This window comes from Scardinius erythrophthalmus, assembly GCF_964197995.2.
Source record: "Scardinius erythrophthalmus genome assembly, chromosome: 10".
Taxonomy (NCBI): Eukaryota; Metazoa; Chordata; class Actinopteri; order Cypriniformes; family Leuciscidae; genus Scardinius; species Scardinius erythrophthalmus.
In genome coordinates, this window is record NC_138230.1 from 1,859,726 (window position 1) to 1,882,728 (window position 23,003).

At 49.3% G+C, this 23,003-nt stretch overlaps 1 protein-coding gene across 5 annotated transcripts in view; it reads left to right on the plus strand.

Annotated features, from left to right (window-relative positions):
- Positions 1–202: 202 nt before the first annotated feature.
- Positions 203–23,003, plus strand: part of tmem65 (transmembrane protein 65) — a 29,977-nt gene continuing 7,176 nt past the window's right edge. For 4 of the 5 annotated variants that reach the window (XR_014030955.1, XR_014030956.1, XR_014030957.1 and 1 more), the window contains exons 1-5: positions 203–838; positions 5,757–5,801; positions 7,059–7,126; positions 10,569–10,623; positions 11,366–11,408. Coding sequence is in view for 2 of the 5 variants with exons in the window: in XM_081376951.1 (XP_081233077.1) it covers positions 625–838; positions 5,757–5,801; positions 7,059–7,126; positions 10,569–10,623; positions 11,366–11,408 (425 nt within the window). In the remaining 3 variants the exon portion in view is untranslated. The remainder of the gene's footprint in view (positions 839–5,756; positions 5,802–7,058; positions 7,127–10,568; positions 10,624–11,365; positions 11,409–23,003) is intronic. The other variant, XM_081376952.1, reaches the window with a different exon arrangement.

The following is a 23,003-nucleotide window of genomic DNA, read 5'->3' on the forward strand; positions in this document are numbered from 1 at the left end:
AGCGTCTACTGTACTATTTTATTTATTTATCACTATACACACTTGTGTTGCAAAAAGGGTCTTCCATGGTAAAAGACTCAAAACATATTAAGTTCTTATCTCAAGTTCCATAATGTTACAAATGTATAATTATGTCTACTCATGTTTCCTGATTTTAACCCCAGCTCGTCAGCAGCGACGAGTGAAGGACTTTTTCAGCGGTTTGAACTACATTTCCCATGACGCTTCTGCCGCGCAGGACTACATTTCCCATCATGCACCGTCAGCGCGATCGCGTCAGAGCAGAGCGTGTGGAAAGTCTCACGCGTAGTTGAACTGTCAGTGATCACACAAAATGATGAATCATAACGCTAAATTAGCAGCCTAGCAGGAATATATATCTCGCGCTGGAAGAGAAAGATTGGGATGGGAACGGTCTTCTGAGGCGCGGCGGCTGTGTCAGTTGGTGCTGCGCGCGCACACTGGGTTATTTTGGTTCTGTGAGGCAGTATGACGCGCGTTTGATTTTGCTCTGCTGTTGTTGATATGTTTATGATATGAACAGCTTACAGACGCTCTAGTGTCGCGTTCATTCATGTGTTATAGGGCGTGTCTGGATCTTTCGCGTGTTTTTGTGCTGTGGTGATGATCCGGTTGGCTTTAGTGCGCGCGCTCGTGGCCGGTCGCTCGCCCGGACCGGGTCACCTACACAGATGTTTCCTCGGAACACACCGGCGCAAAGTCAAGCCCGAGCAGCTGGACCTGCCGAACCAGGCCCGGGAGTTCGTGTACGGCCTGAGCCCGGCGACCCGGGTCTGCTTACTGAAGGAGCTGCAGAACTTCCAGTCCACGGCGGAAGGTAACGGACCGGCACATACCGTGTTTATACCGCGGTATTCTAAGGGGGTGTGTGTGTGTGTGTGTAAATGTGAGGTGGTTTGCTGGTCTGGTCTCCCAACACACCACTAGCCAACCCTTATGGTACTACCATTGTGCCATCATTTTACCATGGTACTACAACATTGTATATTTTGTTAAAGTCTGCTTTATTTCTACAGCGCTTTAGACAGCACAGATTGATTTAAAGCAGCTTTACCGCGGTAATCAGGAAAATAAGAGCATCAGTGGCGCAAACTTCATCAGATATGAGACCGGTTCCCAGACACTAGATCAGATCTCTGAGCTTCACTGTTTCCACTGACTCTGCGGTTCTGACCCGGTTCTTCCAGCTCAAACTCACTGTCAGCAGTGTGTGTGTGTGTGTGTGTGTGTGTGTGTGTGCTCACTATCAACACAGCTCAGGCCTGCATCATCTCTGTGTGTGTGTGTGTGTGAGAGAGAGAGAGAACTGTGATGTTCAGTGTGTGTGTGTGTGTGTGTGTGTGTGAGAGAGAGAGAGAGAGAGAGCGAATACTGTCATGTGAGTGTGAGACTGTGTGTGTGTGTGAGAGAGAGAGAGAGAACTGTGATGTTCAGTGTGTGTGTGTGTGTGTGTGAGAGAGAGAGAGCGAATACTGTCATGTGAGTGTGAGACTGTGTGTGTGTGTGTGTGAGAGAGAGAGAGAGCGAATACTGTCATGTGAGTGTGAGACTGTGTGTGTGTGTGAGAGAGAGAGAGAGAACTGTGATGTTCAGTGTGTGTGTGTGTGTGTGTGTGAGAGAGAGAGAGAGAGAGAGAGAGAGAGAGTGTGTGTGTGTGTGAGAGAGAGAGAGAACTGTGATGTTCAGTGTGTGTGAGAGAGAGAGAGAGAGAGAGTGTGTGTGTGTGTGTGTGTGTGTGTGTGTGTGTGTGTGTGTGTGTGTGTACACGGCTGTAAGGTCAAAGGTGAGTGTGAGACTGTGTGTGTGTGTGTGTGTGTGTGTGTGTGTGTGTGTGTGTGTGTGAGAGAGAGAGAGAGAACTGTGATTTTCAGTGTGTGTGTGTGAAAGAGAGAGAGAGAGAGAGAGAGTGTGTGTGTGTGTGTGTGTGTGAGAGAGAGAGAGAGAGAGAACTGGGATTTTCAGTGTGTGTGTGTGAAAGAGAGAGAGAGAGAGAGAGAGTGTGTGTGTGTGTGTGTATAAATAAAGTTGACTTGACTTGACTTGACTTGTACGGCTGTAAGGTCAGAGGTGAGTGTGAGACTGTGTGTGTGAGAGAGAGAGAGAGAGAGAGAGAGAGAACTGTGATGTTCAGTGTGTGTGTGTGAGAGAGAGAGTGTGTGTGTGTGTGTGTGTGTGTGAGAGAGAGAGTGTGTGTGTGTGTGTGTGTGTGTGTGTGTACGGCTGTAAGGTCAGAGGTGAGTGTGTTCTTCATCCGTCTAACAGAATCACAGCAGCTGAAACAACATTTATCATGTCAGTCACACACTCGATTATTGATTTCACTCCGACGAATGAGACCCGAGCGTCACACACTGATGATGATGATGATGATGATGTGTGTGTGTGTGTGTAACGATGACCTCCAGACTGAATGACCCCTGCAGGCCTGAGGAGGTCAAACAACAGCAACGACTTAATCAGCAGCTGTGTGTGTGTGTGTGTGTGTGTGTGTGTGTGTGTGTGTGTGTTTAACAGCTTGAAGAGAATATCAGCGTCATCTTACACACACACATCACAGTATTCTCTCTCTCTCTCTCACACTCTCACACACACTCTCACACACACACACACTCACATCACAGTATTCTCTCTCTCTCTCACACACACTGTAATCAAAGATATCAGCAACTAGAGTTCATGAAGAAAAGATTCATAAGAGTCATAAAAGGAATCATTAATAAAATGCATTAATCAGAATAAAATGAATAATTTCGCAGGTGGAAAATGTAAAATACATATTACATACATATAATTTTAGTTTTTCCTGCACATTTACAGTAAGTAGAGCTTTATGTATCTAACAAATAGTGTTCCATCCAATCACAGACAGGGGGGGGCGGCGGCTAGCGAATCGTTAGGAAAGATTAGATGAATGTGATAGAAATATTTTTGGGCCTGAAATCACTGATACCACCTTTAAAGAAGGAAAATGTTTTCTCACTGCTAGTAACTCTTGTTTTCATTAGCAATTATGAAACATGATTTATTAGATTGTACCTTTTTTATTTTATTCAGTCGACACCCAGCAAACATTGGTCCGACGGCAACGTCGTGTCCCTGGCCAAAAATAGTCGCGGTATGACGGCATAAATCGGTAAAAATATGTAACACAGAACATTTCCTAAAAATGCATTCAGATACATTAGTACATGTCTACAGTTCTCTGGGGTTGCATGTTTAATTGTTATTTTGACTTTTAGCTACGTGTAGTTCAATATAGTGTATCAGGTGAGAGGACGTCACCTGGCGACGTCTTTTACACGTGCATTTATAGTCCATCATGACCCTCCATCATGAAATCCTTGTGAAATATGCAAAAGCTGTGCTTAATCCTTGCATGGTAAATACTGCAAAAAAATGTGGAATGTATGCATATACATGTAAAACAGAAATATATCTGGTCACCATTTATGTCCAAAACTGTGCTGCCAAGATGTAACAAAAGATCTCCCGACATTACCAAATCCCGCGATAGGTTAGATTATCTCACGAGATGTTAACGCGTTTTCCCCATAGACTCACTCCGGAACACTGAAGTTTGAATAACCACGAAGAGAGGAGGAATTGAGGTCCATATTATTAGAAATCTACTGTTGGGTACGTACATTTTGTATTATTAGATTCACGTGCTAGAGTTTTACTTGTTTGATATGAATGAACCGAAAGAAATGATGCCCACATTGTCAACTGAAATTGGCTAACTGAGTTTGGCTAAAATTAGCTAGTAGGCTAAAAGTTACTTTGAACTTATACAACGGTATACCATAGTATAAAGTATGTTTAATGATACAGTCAAAGTTATTACTGTAAATTCTTCATGTAGCCTTTTGAGAGTTTCTTTCAGAAAGTAAATTATCTGAAGTAGAATGAAATGTTTAGCTGGATTTGAACATGTATGTTTTCAGAAACTGCTTTAAAAATATATTTGTAATTTTAGAATTGCTAAACATGTCTATTCAGGGGACATCACAGCCCACCTGTCTTTATCAGAAATGTCCTGTTCACTTTCTCACTGTTACACACCTAGTTAAGGGTCTTTGTCAAGGGCACCACAGTGGTATTGAAGAGGCAGGGGACAAATGCTGTTCCCCCCACCCCCCCAACACCAATTTAAAGCAGAACATCTTTTATACAATAAAATAAAATGTAATGCATGTTGATTACCTTTTTCTAATGTTTCATTCATGATTCATTCATCTTGTTCCATGTTTTTTTTTTTTAATTTAGCTGAAGACCATAAAAATATTTTGAAAATAAGTGCATGTCATTTACCTCAAATTTTTAATTTTTATTTATTTTAAAAAGAAATATATTCTCTTCCCTTAGATGATGTGAAGAGGTGGAGCCCACATGCTACAGACTCTGAAATTGATGCAGCAATGGCAGAACACCTGAAACACGCTCCAGGAAGAGCTGGGGATACAACAAATGAGCCAAACAATGTGTTTAAGGGATAGTTCACCCAAAAATGAAAATTGTCATCATTTACTCAACCTCATGTTTCAAACCTGTATACCTTTCTATGTTATGCTAAACACAAAGATGTTTGGAAGAATGTTTGTAACCAAGCAGATGTCGCTTCCCATTAATAATCATTTTTTCTCCAACAATGGTAGTCAGTGGATGCTCTATTTGCTTGGTTACAAACATTCTTCAAAATATCTTCTTTTGTGTTCAGCAGAAGAAAGAAACTCATACAGGTTTGGAATTTGGTGAGTAAATTACATAATTTTCATTTTTGGGTGAACTATCTTTATATAATAATTCAGTATTTTGCAATTGGTATTTTAGTTTGGTTAACAAATCGAGAGCTTAGAAGTATAAGGTTCTATATCCGTTTATTGTAGTTTATTGAGGATCAAAGTTTTTAAACTCGGTTTATGTTTTGTGAGATGGAACCTTTTTATTTTAGTAATAACTACTAACAAAATATTTTTTTACAAAAATAACACCACACAGGCATTAATAAACACCTAATGGATCAGATTGTCAAAAACTCAATTTCGACCAAAAGTGGAGATAGAACTTTATAATTCTAAGCTCACGAAATGTTAAACATTGAAAAAAATAAAGAGAAATTTTGGCTGTTCAAGATCAATAAAATGTTGTGCTTAATCAGAAGAACATGCTTCTTTTTTGCTTATGTCCACAAATAATGTGTTATTGTTTTTGATGTACACGTGATCAAAATGTTTTATTGACGTTCAGGTCTGACTGGACCAATTTTGGACCTTTTTAGAACCTTGTCAAGATGTGTAAACCTCAAGACTTGATTGCCTTTCACGATGTTACACAATAGGTGTGTGATTATTTTATATGCAGGCTTATATATACACTTAAATTATGCAGCAACACATTTAAACACATGACGACGCATTTAGACGTCCAGGGACGCGCAGAGGAGACGTGGAATTCACGGCCAGACGACGTCAAAGACGTCGGTTCAACTTTCATTTTGGAACTATTTTTCAACCATAACGGGACATCTCTGTCGGACGTCTTTTCAACGGTCATTAAACGTCCAAATGTTTGCTGGGCACTTTTAAGACATTTTTTAAGCAAATATAGTTTGAGTTTTTAGCAATAACAGATGATATATTATTTATCATAACCATAAATGTTTATGAACAGCCACAGAAGTCAATCAATCATACGCGATTCTGACGTGTGTGTGTGTGTGTGTGTGTGTGTTTCAGACTCTGAGGAATCGGCTCCGCTGACATCGGCTCAGTTCAGATACAGTGAGTTCAAATTATTATTATTTTTTTTGTGTGTTTATTTATATAGGGACAAAAGCCATGATTCCAGTCGGAAACTGTGAGATGTGTATCGCACACCGAGAGTAAAGCGCACGCTAGTCTGCATCTCGGGTCCGAGAGACGCTTCTCTTAATAAAGCTTTACAGGGGTCATATAATGCCATTTGTGTACAAGCTAATATGATTCTTTAGGGTCTAAATTAAAAGTTTGTAATATACTTTCATTAAAAATTCTCATTAGTATTGTAAGAAAACTCTTATTTTACCTGGTCAAACACAGCTCTGTTTTCAGCACGCCGTTTCAGTGCATGTGTCTTTAAATGATAATGAGCTCTGCTGACTCCGCCCCTCTGCTCGGTGGGCGTTTCGACAACACACTGGAGTGTTGCCTTGACAACAGTTGAGGGTATATTTTGGAGAATGGCAGCGGGAGTCTCTGAGCACACTGCAACCGTATCAGTTTGAACCGCATCGGACCCGGAACAAGATGACGCCCCCGAAGTTCTACAGTTAGGGCTCGAACAGGACGCTTCTGAATGGTTGGTTAACGTAATGCCACTTTGTACCTTACTTTAGGCTTGTCCGTGATGCGTAACGTCATCTATGCAGGGCTGAAGCACTCACATGAGGTCACGGCGGGAATGTTTCTCAGCAAAACCAGCTTTACTGACCCTCGTGTGTAAAGCAGTCTGGTGTGTGAAATGATTCGCGCAAACATGAAAGCATTGACATAGATCGTGGGGAATATTCCCTTCGAAAACAAACTCAGCCGCTGTGTCTTCAGCGGTTCGGGTTCAGGAACATCAGAATGATGCTGTGTTCCTCATTACACCCAAGAACAGAACACCACACTCGCTTAGAGCCATTCTGCTCAGAGACAGCGCTCCAGCGTATCAACAATGCGGACTATGATTGACAGCTCACTCACGAGTGAGGGCGGGTCTGTGTTGAAACGCTGCTGTCAATCAACAATCGTGGGCGGGGCGTCCGACCGTGTGACGTCACTAGATTTGAGACGGGGGAACATATAAGAAGATTAAAAAAAAACACTGGATGGATTTGTATCATATTATGATGGTTGTGTACAGGCACTGCCAACACACACTTCAGTACAGTCAGCTTGTAGAAGTGCATGTGCCGTTATATGACCCCTTTAAAGAGAAATCATGAGGTAAAGCGAACACATGTCATCTGTACACACATGAGCTGTTACTAACACACACTCGTATTACATCTGCAGTTCTGCTGCACAACGCCATTCCCTTCGTGGGCTTCGGGTTCCTGGACAACGCCATCATGATCGCCGCCGTGAGTCACTGCATCATCATGATCCATAACTGAGCAAACACAGCATTATGATCCATAACTGAGCACACACAGCATTATGATCCATAACTGAGCAAACACGAGCATTATGATCCATAACTGAGCACACACGAGCATTATGATCCATAACTGAGCAAACACGAGCATTATGATCCATAACTGAGCACACACGAGCATTATGATCCATAACTGAGCAAACACGAGCATTATGATCCATAACTGAGCACACACAGCATTATGATCCATAACTGAGCAAACACGAGCATTATGATCCATAACTGAGCACACACGAGCATTATGATCCATAACTGAGCAAACACGAGCATTATGATCCATAACATAACTGAGCACACACGAGCATTATGATCCATAACATAACTGAGCACACACGAGCATTATGATCCATAACTGAGCAAACACGAGCATTATGATCCATAACTGAGCACACACAGCATTATGATCCATAACTGAGCAAACACGAGCATTATGATCCATAACATAACTGAGCAAACACGAGCATTATGATCCATAACATAACTGAGCACACACGAGCATTATGATCCATAACTGAGCAAACACGAGCATTATGATCCATAACTGAGCACACACAGCATTATGATCCATAACTGAGCAAACACGAGCATTATGATCCATAACTGAGCAAACACGAGCATTATGATCCATAACTGAGCACACACGAGCATTATGATCCATAACTGAGCAAACACGAGCATTATGATCCATAACTGAGCACACACGAGCATTATGATCCATAACTGAGCAAACACGAGCATTATGATCCATAACTGAGCACACACAGCATTATGATCCATAACTGAGCACACACAGCATTATGATCCATAACTGAGCACACACGAGCATTATGATCCATAACTGAGCACACACAGCATTATGATCCATAACTGAGCAAATATGAGCATTATGATCCATAACTGAGCACACACGAGCATTATGATCCATAACTGAGCACACACGAGCATTATGATCCATAACTGAGCACACACAGCATTATGATCCATAACTGAGCACACACAGCATTATGATCCATAACTGAGCAAACACGAGCATTATGATCCATAACTGAGCACACACGAGCATTATGATCCATAACTGAGCAAACACGAGCATTATGATCCATAACTGAGCACACACGAGCATTATGATCCATAACTGAGCAAACACGAGCATTATGATCCATAACTGAGCACACACAGCATTAAGATCCATAACTGAGCACACACAGCATTATGATCCATAACTGAGCACACACGAGCATTATGATCCATAACTGAGCACACACGAGCATTATGATCCATAACTGAGCAAACACGAGCATTATGATCCATAACTGAGCACACACGAGCATTATGATCCATAACTGAGCACACACGAGCATTATGATCCATAACTGAGCACACACGAGCATTATGATCCATAACTGAGCACACACGAGCATTATGATCCATAACTGAGCACACACGAGCATTATGATCCATAACTGAGCACACACGAGCATTATGATCCATAACTGAGCACACACGAGCATTATGATCCATAACTGAGCACACACGAGCATTATGATCCATAACTGAGCACACACAAGCATTATGATCCATAACTGAGCACACACAGCATTATGATCCATAACTGAGCACACACGAGCATTATGATCCATAACTGAGCACACACGAGCATTATGATCCATAACTGAGCACACACGAGCATTATGATCCATAACTGAGCACACACGAGCATTATGATCCATAACTGAGCACACACCAGCATTATGATCCATAACTGAGCACACACGAGCATTATGATCCATAACTGAGCACACACGAGCATTATGATCCATAACTGAGCACACACGAGCATTATGATCCATAACTGAGCACACACGAGCATTATGATCCATAACTGAGCACACACGAGCATTATGATCCATAACTGAGCACACACAGCATTATGATCCATAACTGAGCACACACGAGCATTATGATCCATAACTGAGCAAACACGAGCATTATGATCCATAACTGAGCACACACGAGCATTATGATCCATAACTGAGCACACACGAGCATTATGATCCATAACTGAGCACACACGAGCATTATGATCCATAACTGAGCACACACGAGCATTATGATCCATAACTGAGCACACACGAGCATTATGATCCATAACTGAGCACACACGAGCATTATGATCCATAACTGAGCACACACGAGCATTATGATCCATAACTGAGCACACACGAGCATTATGATCCATAACTGAGCACACACGAGCATTATGATCCATAACTGAGCACACATCATTATCAGAGGCTTCCAGCTTAACATCAGCCGTCTTTGATTGATTATTATTCAGTGAATGATAATAATGGTAAAATATGATGAATTATGACACTACAGGGTGGCCCATTTATATGGATACACCGTATAACATGGGAATGGTTGGTGATATTAAAGTCCTGTTTGTGGCACATTAGTATATGTGAGGGGGCAAACTCCTCAAGATGGGTGGTGACCATGGTGGCCATTTAGAAGTCGGCCATCTTGGATACAACTTTTGTTTTTTCAATAGGAAGAGGGCCATGTGACACATCAAACTTATTGGTAATGTCACAAGAAAAACAATGGTGTGCTTGGTTTCAATGTAACTTTATTCGTTCATTAGTTATTTACAAGTTTCTGACCACTTATAAATGTGTTCAATGTGCTGCCCATTGTGTTGGATTGTCAATGCAACCCTGTTCTCCCACTCTTCACACACTGAATGGCCCCCAAGGTCTCCCGATCTGACCCCCTTAGACTTTTATCTTTGGGGTCATCTGAAGGCAATTGTCTATGGTGTGAAGATACAAGATGTGCAGCACCTGAAACTACGGATACTGGATGCCTGTGCTGGCATTTCTCCTGCGGTGTTGCTATCAGTGTGTGAAGAGTGGGAGAACAGGGTTGCATTGACAATCCAACACAATGGGCAGCACATTGAACACATTTTATAAGTGGTCAGAAACTTGTAAATAACTCATGAACGAATAAAGTTACGTTGAAACCAAGCACACCATTGTTTTTCTTGTGACATTACCAATTAGTTTGATGTGTCACATGGCCCTCTTCCTATTGAAAAAACAAAAGTTGTATCCAAGATGGCCGACTTCTAAATGGCCACCATGGTCACCACCCATCTTGAGGAGTTTGCCCCCTCACATATACTAATGTTCCACAAACAGGACTTTAATATCACCAACCATTCCCATGTTATTATGGTGTATCCATATATATGGCCCACCCTGTAGAACATCATACTCGACCAGTTTTTGAGAACTTGTGTTATTAAATGCTGTTTTATGTTTGTGTTCGTCTGTGATGATGCGTTTCCTGCTGTTTTAAAGGGAACTCAAATAGAAATGTCCATCGGACTGACACTGGGAATATCAACCATGGCAGGTATTCACACACACACACACACACACACACACACACACACACACACACACACACACACACACACACACACACACTCTCTAACACACACACACACTCTAACACTCACACACAGGGTTCGTACGGGTGCTTGAATTTTGATGTTGTGTTTTCAAGGTTTGAAAAGTGCTTAAAGTTTGGATAAAATTCTTGAAATTGTATCTTGAATTTAGATTTTTGCACGTGTTTGGATCCCCTGTCTCTATGGAACGGGCCATTAGTGACTGAGAGTGCTTGGTGTGATAATGTGATGTTAGTCTTGTGTGTCCGTTATGGCCTGTTCACTTGTGTTATATGCACACAGCCAGAGCTACACACAGCACCTGTAACGCTAACTACCCGCAGATTAGAACCTGCTAACGTCAGCCCAGCGCACAACAGCCTCTGATTGCGGAACAGAAACCGTGTCAAATGGAGTGTCATTCAAGTAGCCACACACACACATACACACACACACACATACACAAGTACACACACTCACTCACTCGCATACTCGCGCACACGCACTCAGACTCAGACTCATTCTCACACTTATGTACTCACACACACAAAATAAAGCAGATTTAGGGTTTAAATGTGTAATTTGAGTTGTGATTTTCATTAGAGTGTAATTAAAGTGTAATTAAAGTGTAATTAGAGTGTTGGTCTTCATTGTTATATGTGATGCTGTATGACTGAAGACTGACTCTCAGTGACTGTGTTTCAGCGGCGGCGCTGGGGAATCTGGTGTCGGATCTCGCTGGACTCGGGTAAACACTGAACTCACCTCAACCAGTGTGTGTGTGTGTGTGTGAACTCGCTGTGTGTGTTAGTGATGGGGTGCACATGTTTTTCTACACCGGTGGGGACTTAAACCTGAATGCACACAGACTCATGGGGACTCGTGTCACCGTGGGGACCTAAATCGAGGTCCCCATGGGTACAAAAGCTTATAAATCATACAGAATTAGTTTTTTTGAAAATGTAAAAATGCAGAATGTCTCCTGTGATGGGTAGGTTTAGGGATAGGGTTAGTGTAAGGGGATAGAATATACAGTTTGTACAGTATAAAAACCATTACGTCTATGGAGAGTCCCCACAAAGATAGTGAACCAGACATGTGTGTGTGTGTGTGTGTGTGTGTGTATGTGTGAACTCGCTGTGTGTGTTAGTGATGGTGTGTGTGTGTGTGTGTGTGTGTGTGTGTGTGAACTCGCAGTGTGTGTTAGTGATGGGGTGTGTGTGTGTGTGTGTGTGTGTGTGTGTGTGTGTGTGTGTGTGTGAACTCGCTGTGTGTGTTAGTGATGGTGTGTGTGTGTGTGTGTGTGTGTGTGTGTGAACTCGCTGTGTGTGTTAGTGATGGTGTGTGTGTGTGTGTGTGTGTGTATGTGTGAACTCGCTGTGTGTGTTAGTGATGGTGTGTGTGTGTGTGTGTGTGTGTGTGTGTGTGTGTGTGTGTGTGTGTGTGTGTGTGTGTGTGTGAACTCGCAGTGTGTGTTAGTGATGGGGTGTGTGTGTGTGTGTGTGTGTGTGTGTGTGAACTCGCTGTGTGTGTTAGTGATGGTGTGTGTGTGTGTGTGTGTGTGTGTGTGTGTGTGTGTGTGTGTGTGTGTGAACTCGCAGTGTGTGTTAGTGATTGGGTGTGTGTGTGTGTGTGTGTGTGTGTGTGTGTGAACTCGCTGTGTGTGTTAGTGATGGGGTGTGTGTGTGTTAGTGATGGTGTGTGTGTCAAGTCTAGTCAGCTTTATTTATCCAGAGTGTTTCCGAGCAGCTTTACAGAGCTCACAGGAGAGAAGAGCGGCTCAGTCCAGCTTAACGCTACACTGTGTTATATGTTAAGCTGATTCTTTCACAAAAAACACTTTCTTTCACAATGATATGTGCTCAATCATGTGTATTTACTTCCACCAACTAATCAAGTGTTCTCGTAAGTGTAGAATCTGCCATTTAGAATACACACGAGCGAGTCAAACTCGAGTGGCGGCAGCCATGTTGCGCCTCCATCTTGAAAGTACATCAGCCAAAGAGGGACAAACCTGGACATTCAAGCTTCGCCTTTCGCGCTTTTACACTCAGTGGCGCCGAGACGAATGCGCGCTTTTACACTCAGTGGCGCCGAGACGAATGCGCGCTTTTACACTCAGTGACGCCGAGACGAATGCGCGCTTTTACACTCAGTGGCGCCGAGACGAATGCGCGCTTTTACACTCAGTGGCGCCGAGACGAATGCGCGCTTTTACACTCAGTGGCGCCGAGACGAATGCGCGCTTTTACACTCAGTGGCGCCGAGACGAATGCGCGCTTTTACACTCAGTGGCGCCGAGACGAATGCACGCTTTTACACTCAGTGGCGCCGAGACGAATGCGCGCTTTTACACTCAGTGGCGCCGAGACGAATGCGCGCTTTTACACTCAGTGGCGCCGAGACGAATGCGCGCTTTTGCACTCAGTGGCGCCGAGACGAATGCACGCTTTTACACTCAGTGACGCCGAGACGAATGCACGCTTTTACACTCAGTGGCGCCGAGACGAATGCGCGCTTTTACACTCAGTGGCGCCGAGACGAATGCACGCTTTTACACTCAGTGGCGCCGAGACGAATGCGCGCTTTTACACTCAGTGGCGCCGAGACGAATGCGCGCTTTTACACTCAGTGGCGCCGAGACGAATGCGCGCTTTTACACTCAGTGGCGCCGAGACGAATGCGCGCTTTTACACTCAGTGGCGCCGAGACGAATGCGCGCTTTTACACTCAGTGGCGCCGAGACGAATGCGCGCTTTTACACTCAGTGACGCCGAGACGAATGCGCGCTTTTACACTCAGTGACGCCGAGACGAATGCGCGCTTTTACACTCAGTGGCGCCGAGACGAATGCGCGCTTTTGCACTCAGTGGCGCCGAGACGAATGCGCGCTTTTACACTCAGTGGCGCCGAGACGAATGCGCGCTTTTACACTCAGTGGCGCCGAGACGAATGCACGCTTTTACACTCAGTGGCGCCGAGACGAATGCGCGCTTTTACACTCAGTGGCGCCGAGACGAATGCGCGCTTTTACACTCAGTGGCGCCGAGACGAATGCACGCTTTTACACTCAGTGGCGCCGAGACGAATGCGCGCTTTTACACTCAGTGGCGCCGAGACGAATGCGCGCTTTTACACTCAGTGACGCCGAGACGAATGCGCGCTTTTACACTCAGTGGCGCCGAGACGAATGCGCGCTTTTACACTCAGTGGCGCCGAGACGAATGCACGCTTTTACACTCAGTGGCGCCGAGACGAATGCACGCTTTTACACTCAGTGGCGCCGAGACGAATGCGCGCTTTTACACTCAGTGGCGCCGAGACGAATGCGCGCTTTTACACTCAGTGACGCCGAGACGAATGCGCGCTTTTACACTCAGTGGCGCCGAGACGAATGCGCGCTTTTACACTCAGTGGCGCCGAGACGAATGCGCGCTTTTACACTCAGTGGCGCCGAGACGAATGCGCGCTTTTACACTCAGTGGCGCCGAGACGAATGCGCACTTTTACACTCAGTGGCGCCGAGACGAATGCGCGCTTTTACACTCAGTGGCGCCGAGACGAATGCGCGCTTTTACACTCAGTGACGCCGAGACGAATGCACGCTTTTACACTCAGTGGCGCCGAGACGAATGCGTGCTTTTACACTCAGTGGCGCCGAGACGAATGCGCGCTTTTACACTCAGTGACGCCGAGACGAATGCGCGCTTTTACACTCAGTGGCGCCGAGACGAATGCGCGCTTTTACACTCAGTGGCGCCGAGACGAATGCGCGCTTTTACACTCAGTGGCGCCGAGACGAATGCGCGCTTTTACACTCAGTGGCGCCGAGACGAATGCACGCTTTTACACTCAGTGGCGCCGAGACGAATGCGTGCTTTTACACTCAGTGGCGCCGAGACGAATGCGCGCTTTTACACTCAGTGGCGCCGAGACGAATGCGCGCTTTTACACTCAGTGACGCCGAGACGAATGCGCGCTTTTACACTCAGTGACGCCGAGACGAATGCACGCTTTTACACTCAGTGGCGCCGAGACGAATGCACGCTTTTACACTCAGTGGCGCCGAGACGAATGCACGCTTTTACACTCAGTGGCGCCGAGACGAATGCGCGCTTTTACACTCAGTGGCGCCGAGACGAATGCGCGCTTTTACACTCAGTGACACGAGACGAATGCGCGCTTTTACACTCAGTGGCGCCGAGACGAATGCGCGCTTTTACACTCAGTGACGCCGAGACGAATGCGCGCTTTTACACTCAGTGGCGCCGAGACGAATGCGCGCTTTTACACTCAGTGGCGCCGAGACGAATGCGCGCTTTTACACTCAGTGACGCCGAGACGAATGCGCGCTTTTACACTCAGTGACGCCGAGACGAATGCGCGCTTTTACACTCAGTGACGCCGAGACGAATGCGCGCTTTTACACTCAGTGGCGCCGAGACGAATGCACGCTTTTACACTCAGTGGCGCCGAGACGAATGCGCGCTTTTACACTCAGTGACGCCGAGACGAATGCGCGCTTTTACACTCAGTGACGCCGAGACGAATGCACGCTTTTACACTCAGTGACGCCGAGACGAATGCGCGCTTTTACACTCAGTGACGCCGAGACGAATGCACGCTTTTACACTCAGTGACGCCGAGACGAATGCGCGCTTTTACACTCAGTGGCGCCGAGACGAATGCACGCTTTTACACTCAGTGACGCCGAGACGAATGCACGCTTTTACACTCAGTGGCGCCGAGACGAATGCACGCTTTTACACTCAGTGACGCCGAGACGAATGCACGCTTTTACACTCAGTGACGCCGAGACGAATGCACGCTTTTACACTCAGTGGCGCCGAGACGAATGCGCGCTTTTACACTCAGTGGCGCCGAGACGAATGCGCGCTTTTACACTCAGTGGCGCCGAGACGAATGCGCGCTTTTACACTCAGTGACGCCGAGACGAATGCGCGCTTTTACACTCAGTGACGCCGAGACGAATGCGCGCTTTTACACTCAGTGACGCCGAGACGAATGCGCGCTTTTACACTCAGTGACGCCGAGACGAATGCGCGCTTTTACACTCAGTGGCGCCGAGACGAATGCACGCTTTTACACTCAGTGGCGCCGAGACGAATGCGCGCTTTTACACTCAGTGGCGCCGAGACGAATGCGCGCTTTTACACTCAGTGGCGCCGAGACGAATGCGCGCTTTTACACTCAGTGGCGCCGAGACGAATGCGCGCTTTTACACTCAGTGGCGCCGAGACGAATACGCGCTTTTACACTCAGTGGCGCCGAGACGAATGCGCGCTTTTACACTCAGTGGCGCCGAGACGAATGCGCGCTTTTACACTCAGTGGCGCCGGGACGAATGCACGCTTTTACACTCTGTGGCGCCGAGACGAATGCGCGCTTTTACACTCAGTGACGCCGAGACGAATGCGCGCTTTTACACTCAGTGGCGCCGAGACGAATGCACGCTTTTACACTCAGTGGCGCCGAGACGAATGCGCGCTTTTACACTCAGTGGCGCCGAGACGAATGCGCGCTTTTACACTCAGTGGCGCCGAGACGAATGCGCGCTTTTACACTCAGTGGCGCCGAGACGAATGCGCGCTTTTACACTCAGTGGCGCCGAGACGAATGCGCGCTTTTACACTCAGTGGCGCCGAGACGAATGCGCGCATTTACACTCAGTGGCGCCGAGACGAATGCGCGCTTTTACACTCAGTGGCGCCGAGACGAATGCGCGCTTTTACACTCAGTGGCGCCGAGACGAATGCGCGCTTTTACACTCAGTGGCGCCGAGACGAATGCGCGCTTTTACACTCAGTGGCGCCGAGACGAATGCGCGCTTTTACACTCAGTGGCGCCGAGACGAATGCGCGCTTTTACACTCAGTGACGGCGAGACGAATGCGCGCTTTTACACTCAGTGACGCCGAGACGAATGCCCGCTTTTACACTCAGTGGCGCCGAGACGAATGCGCGCTTTACACTCAGTGGCGCCGAGACGAATGCGCGCTTTTACACTCAGTGGCGCCGAGACGAATGCGCGCTTTTACACTCAGTGGCGCCGAGACGAATGCGCGCTTTTACACTCAGTGGCGCCGAGACGAATGCGCGCTTTTACACTCAGTGACGCCGAGACGAATGCCCGCTTTTACACTCAGTGGCGCCGAGACGAATGCGCGCTTTTACACTCAGTGACGCCGAGACGAATGCGCGCTTTTACACTCAGTGGCGCCGAGACGAATGCGCGCTTTTACACTCAGTGGCGCCGAGACGAATGCGCGCTTTTACACTCAGTGACGCCGAGACGAATGCGCGCTTTTACACTCAGTGGCGCCGAGACGAATGCGCGCTTTTACACTCAGTGGCGCCGAGACGAATGCGCGCTTTTACACTCAGTGGCGCCGAGACGAATGCGCGCTTTTACACTCAGTGGCGCCGAGACGAATGCGCGCTTTTACACTCAGTGGCGCCGAGACGAATGCGCGCTTTTACACTCAGTGGCGCCGAGACGAATGCGCGCTTTTACACTCAGTGGCGCCGAGACGAATGCGCGCTTTTACACTCAGTTGCGCCGAGACGAATGCGCGCTTTTACACTCAGTGACGCCGAGACGAATGCGCGCTTTTACACTCACTGGCGCCGAGACGAATGCGCGCTTTTACACTCAGTGGCGCCGAGACGAATGCGCGCTTTTACACTCAGTGGCGCCGAGACGAATGCGCGCTTTTACACTCAGTGACGCCGAGACGAATGCGCGCTTTTACACTCAGTGACGCCGAGACGAATGCGCGCTTTTACACTCAGTGACGCCGAGACGAATGCGCGCTTTTACACTCAGTGACGCCGAGACGAATGCGCGCTTTTACACTCAGTGGCGCCGAGACGAATGCACGCTTTTACACTCAGTGGCGCCGAGACGAATGCGCGCTTTTACACTCAGTGGCGCCGAGACGAATGCGCGCTTTTACACTCAGTGGCGCCGAGACGAATGCGCGCTTTTACACTCAGTGGCGCCGAGACGAATGCGCGCTTTTACACTCAGTGGCGCCGAGACGAATGCGCGCTTTTACACTCAGTGGCGCCGAGACGAATGCGCGCTTTTACACTCAGTGGCGCCGGGACGAATGCACGCTTTTACACTCAGTGGCGCCGAGACGAATGCGCGCTTTTACACTCAGTGACGCCGAGACGAATGCGCGCTTTTACACTCAGTGGCGCCGAGACGAATGCACGCTTTTACACTCAGTGGCGCCGAGACGAATGCGCGCTTTTACACTCAGTGGCGCCGAGACGAATGCGCGCTTTTACACTCAGTGGCGCCGAGACGAATGCGCGCTTTTACACTCAGTGGCGCCGAGACGAATGCGCGCTTTTACACTCAGTGGCGCCGAGACGAATGCGCGCTTTTACACTCAGTGGCGCCGAGACGAATGCGCGCATTTACACTCAGTGGCGCCGAGACGAATGCGCGCTTTTACACTCAGTGGCGCCGAGACGAATGCGCGCTTTTACACTCAGTGGCGCCGAGACGAATGCGCGCTTTTACACTCAGTGGCGCCGAGACGAATGCGCGCTTTTACACTCAGTGGCGCCGAGACGAATGCGCGCTTTTACACTCAGTGGCGCCGAGACGAATGCGCGCTTTTACACTCAGTGACGGCGAGACGAATGCGCGCTTTTACACTCAGTGACGCCGAGACGAATGCCCGCTTTTACACTCAGTGGCGCCGAGACGAATGCGCGCTTTTACACTCAGTGGCGCCGAGACGAATGCGCGCTTTTACACTCAGTGACGCCGAGACGAATGCGCGCTTTTACACTCAGTGACGCCGAGACGAATGCCCGCTTTTACACTCAGTGGCGCCGAGACGAATGCGCGCTTTTACACTCAGTGACGCCGAGACGAATGCGCGCTTTTACACTCAGTGGCGCCGAGACGAATGCGCGCTTTTACACTCAGTGGCGCCGAGACGAATGCGCGCTTTTACACTCAGTGGCGCCGAGACGAATGCGCGCTTTTACACTCAGTGACGCCGAGACGAATGCGCGCTTTTACACTCACTGGCGCCGAGACGAATGCGCGCTTTTACACTCAGTGGCGCCGAGACGAATGCCCGCTTTTACACTCAGTGACGCCGAGACGAATGCGCGCTTTTACACTCAGTGGCGCCGAGACGAATGCGCGCTTTTACACTCAGTGGCGCCGAGACGAATGCGCGCTTTTACACTCAGTGGCGCCGAGACGAATGCGCGCTTTTACACTCAGTGGCGCCGAGACGAATGCGCGCTTTTACACTCAGTGGCGCCGAGACGAATGCGCGCTTTTACACTCAGTGACGCCGAGACGAATGCGCGCTTTTACACTCAGTGGCGCCGAGACGAATGCACGCTTTTACACTCAGTGGCGCCGAGACGAATGCGCGCTTTTACACTCAGTGGCGCCGAGACGAATGCGCGCTTTTACACTCAGTGGCGCCGAGACGAATGCGCGCTTTTACACTCAGTGGCGCCGAGACGAATGCGCGCTTTTACACTCAGTGGCGCCGAGACGAATGCGCGCTTTTACACTCAGTGGCGCCGAGACGAATGCGCGCTTTTACACTCAGTGGCGCCGAGACGAATGCGCGCTTTTACACTCAGTGGCGCCGAGACGAATGCGCGCTTTAACACTCAGTGGCGCCGAGACGAATGCGCGCTTTTACACTCAGTGGCGCCGAGACGAATGCACGCTTTTACACTCAGTGGCGCCGAGACGAATGCGCGCTTTTACACTCAGTGGCGCCGAGACGAATGCACGCTTTTACACTCAGTGGCGCCGAGACGAATGCACGCTTTTACACTCAGTGGCGCCGAGACGAATGCGCGCTTTTACACTCAGTGGCGCCGAGACGAATGCGCGCTTTTACACTCAGTGGCGCCGAGACGAATGCGCGCTTTTACACTCAGTGACGCCGAGACGAATGCGCGCTTTTACACTCAGTGACGCCGAGACGAATGCGCGCTTTTACACTCACTGGCGCCGAGACGAATGCGCGCTTTTACACTCAGTGGCGCCGAGACGAATGCGCGCTTTTACACTCAGTGGCGCCGAGACGAATGCGCGCTTTTACACTCAGTGGCGCCGAGACGAATGCCCGCTTTTACACTCAGTGACGCCGAGACGAATGCGCGCTTTTACACTCAGTGGCGCCGAGACGAATGCGCGCTTTTACACTCAGTGGCGCCGAGACGAATGCGCGCTTTTACACTCAGTGGCGCCGAGACGAATGCGCGCTTTTACACTCAGTGGCGCCGAGACGAATGCGCGCTTTTACACTCAGTGACGCCGAGACGAATGCGCGCTTTTACACTCAGTGGCGCCGAGACGAATGCGCGCTTTTACACTCAGTGGCGCCGAGACGAATGCGCGCTTTTACACTCAGTGGCGCCGAGACGAATGCGCGCTTTTACACTCAGTGGCGCCGAGACGAATGCGCGCTTTTACACTCAGTGGCGCCGAGACGAATGCGCGCTTTTACACTCAGTGGCGCCGAGACGAATGCGCGCTTTTACACTCAGTGGCGCCGAGACGAATGCGTGCTTTTACACTCAGTGGCGCCGAGACGAATGCGCGCTTTAACACTCAGTGGCGCCGAGACGAATGCGCGCTTTTACACTCAGTGGCGCCGAGACGAATGCGCGCTTTTACACTCAGTGGCGCCGAGACGAATGCGCGCTTTTACACTCAGTGGCGCCGAGACGAATGCACGCTTTTACACTCAGTGGCGCCGAGACGAATGCGCGCTTTTACACTCAGTGGCGCCGAGACGAATGCGCGCTTTTACACTCAGTGGCGCCGAGACGAATGCGCGCTTTTACACTCAGTGGCGCCGAGACGAATGCGCGCTTTTACACTCAGTGACGCCGAGACGAATGCGCGCTTTTACACTCAGTGACGCCGAGACGAATGCGCGCTTTTACACTCAGTGGCGCCGAGACGAATGCGCGCTTTTACACTCAGTGGCGCCGAGACGAATGCGCGCTTTTACACTCAGTGGCGCCGAGACGAATGCGCGCTTTTACACTCAGTGACGCCGAGACGAATGCGCGCTTTTACACTCAGTGACGCCGAGACGAATGCGCGCTTTTACACTCAGTGGCGCCGAGACGAATGCGCGCTTTTACACTCAGTGACGCCGAGACGAATGCGCGCTTTTACACTCAGTGGCGCCGAGACGAATGCGCGCTTTTACACTCAGTGGCGCCGAGACGAATGCGCGCTTTTACACTCAGTGGCGCCGAGACGAATGCGCGCTTTTACACTCAGTGGCGCCGAGACGAATGCGCGCTTTTACACTCAGTGGCGCCGAGACGAATGCGCGCTTTTACACTCAGTGACGCCGAGACGAATGCGCGCTTTTACACTCAGTGACGCCGAGACGAATGCGCGCTTTTACACTCAGTGGCGCCGAGACGAATGCGCGCTTTTACACTCAGTGACGCCGAGACGAATGCGCGCTTTTACACTCAGTGGCGCCGAGACGAATGCGCGCTTTTACACTCAGTGGCGCCGAGACGAATGCGCGCTTTTACACTCAGTGGCGCCGAGACGAATGCGCGCTTTTACACTCAGTGGCGCCGAGACGAATGCGCGCTTTTACACTCAGTGGCGCCGAGACGAATGCGCGCTTTTACACTCAGTGGCGCCGAGACGAATGCGCGCTTTTACACTCAGTGGCGCCGAGACGAATGCGCGCTTTTACACTCAGTGACGCCGAGACGAATGCGCGCTTTTACACTCAGTGGCGCCGAGACGAATGCGCGCTTTTACACTCAGTGGCGCCGAGACGAATGCGCGCTTTTACACTCAGTGGCGCCGAGACGAATGCGCGCTTTTACACTCAGTGGCGCCGAGACGAATGCGCGCTTTTACACTCAGTGGCGCCGAGACGAATGCGCGCTTTTACACTCAGTGGCGCCGAGACGAATGCGCGCTTTTACACTCAGTGACGCCGAGACGAATGCGCGCTTTTACACTCAGTGGCGCCGAGACGAATGCGCGCTTTTACACTCAGTGGCGCCGAGACGAATGCGCGCTTTTACACTCAGTGGCGCCGAGACGAATGCGCGCTTTTACACTCAGTGGCGCCGAGACGAATGCGCGCTTTTACACTCAGCGGCGCCGAGACGAATGCGCGCTTTTACACTCAGCGGCGCCGAGACGAATGCGCGCTTTTGCACTCAGTGGCGCCGAGACGAATGCGCGCTTTTGCACTCAGTGGCGCCGAGACGAATGCGCGCTTTTGCACTCAGTGGCGCCGAGACGAATGCGCGCTTTTGCACTCAGTGGCGCCGAGACGAATGCGCGCTTTTACACTCAGTGACGCCGAGACGAATGCGCGCTTTTACACTCAGTGACGCCGAGACGAATGCGCGCTTTTACACTCAGTGGCGCCGAGACGAATGCGCGCTTTTACACTCAGCGGCGCCGAGACGAATGCGCGCTTTTACACTCAGCGGCGCCGAGACGAATGCGCGCTTTTACACTCAGTGGCGCCGAGACGAATGCGCGCTTTTACACTCAGTGGCGCCGAGACGAATGCGCGCTTTTACACTCAGTGGCGCCGAGACGAATGCGCGCTTTTACACTCAGTGGCGCCGAGACGAATGCGCGCTTTTACACTCAGTGGCGCCGAGACGAATGCGCGCTTTTACACTCAGTGGCGCCGAGACGAATGCGCGCTTTTACACTCAGTGGCGCCGAGACGAATGCGCGCTTTTACACTCAGTGGCGCCGAGACGAATGCGCGCTTTTACACTCAGTGGCGCCGAGACGAATGCGCGCTTTTACACTCAGTGGCGCCGAGACGAATGCGCGCTTTTACACTCAGTGGCGCCGAGACGAATGCGCGCTTTTACACTCAGTGGCGCCGAGACGAATGCGCGCTTTTACACTCAGTGGCGCCGAGACGAATGCGCGCTTTTACACTCAGTGGCGCCGAGACGAATGCGCGCTTTTACACTCAGTGGCGCCGAGACGAATGCGCGCTTTTACACTCAGTGGCGCCGAGACGAATGCGCGCTTTTACACTCAGTGGCGCCGAGACGAATGCGCGCTTTTACACTCAGTGGCGCCGAGACGAATGCGCGCTTTTACACTCAGTGGCGCCGAGACGAATGCGCGCTTTTACACTCAGTGGCGCCGAGACGAATGCGCGCTTTTACACTCAGTGGCGCCGAGACGAATGCGCGCTTTTACACTCAGTGGCGCCGAGACGAATGCGCGCTTTTACACTCAGTGGCGCCGAGACGAATGCGCGCTTTTACACTCAGTGGCGCCGAGACGAATGCGCGCT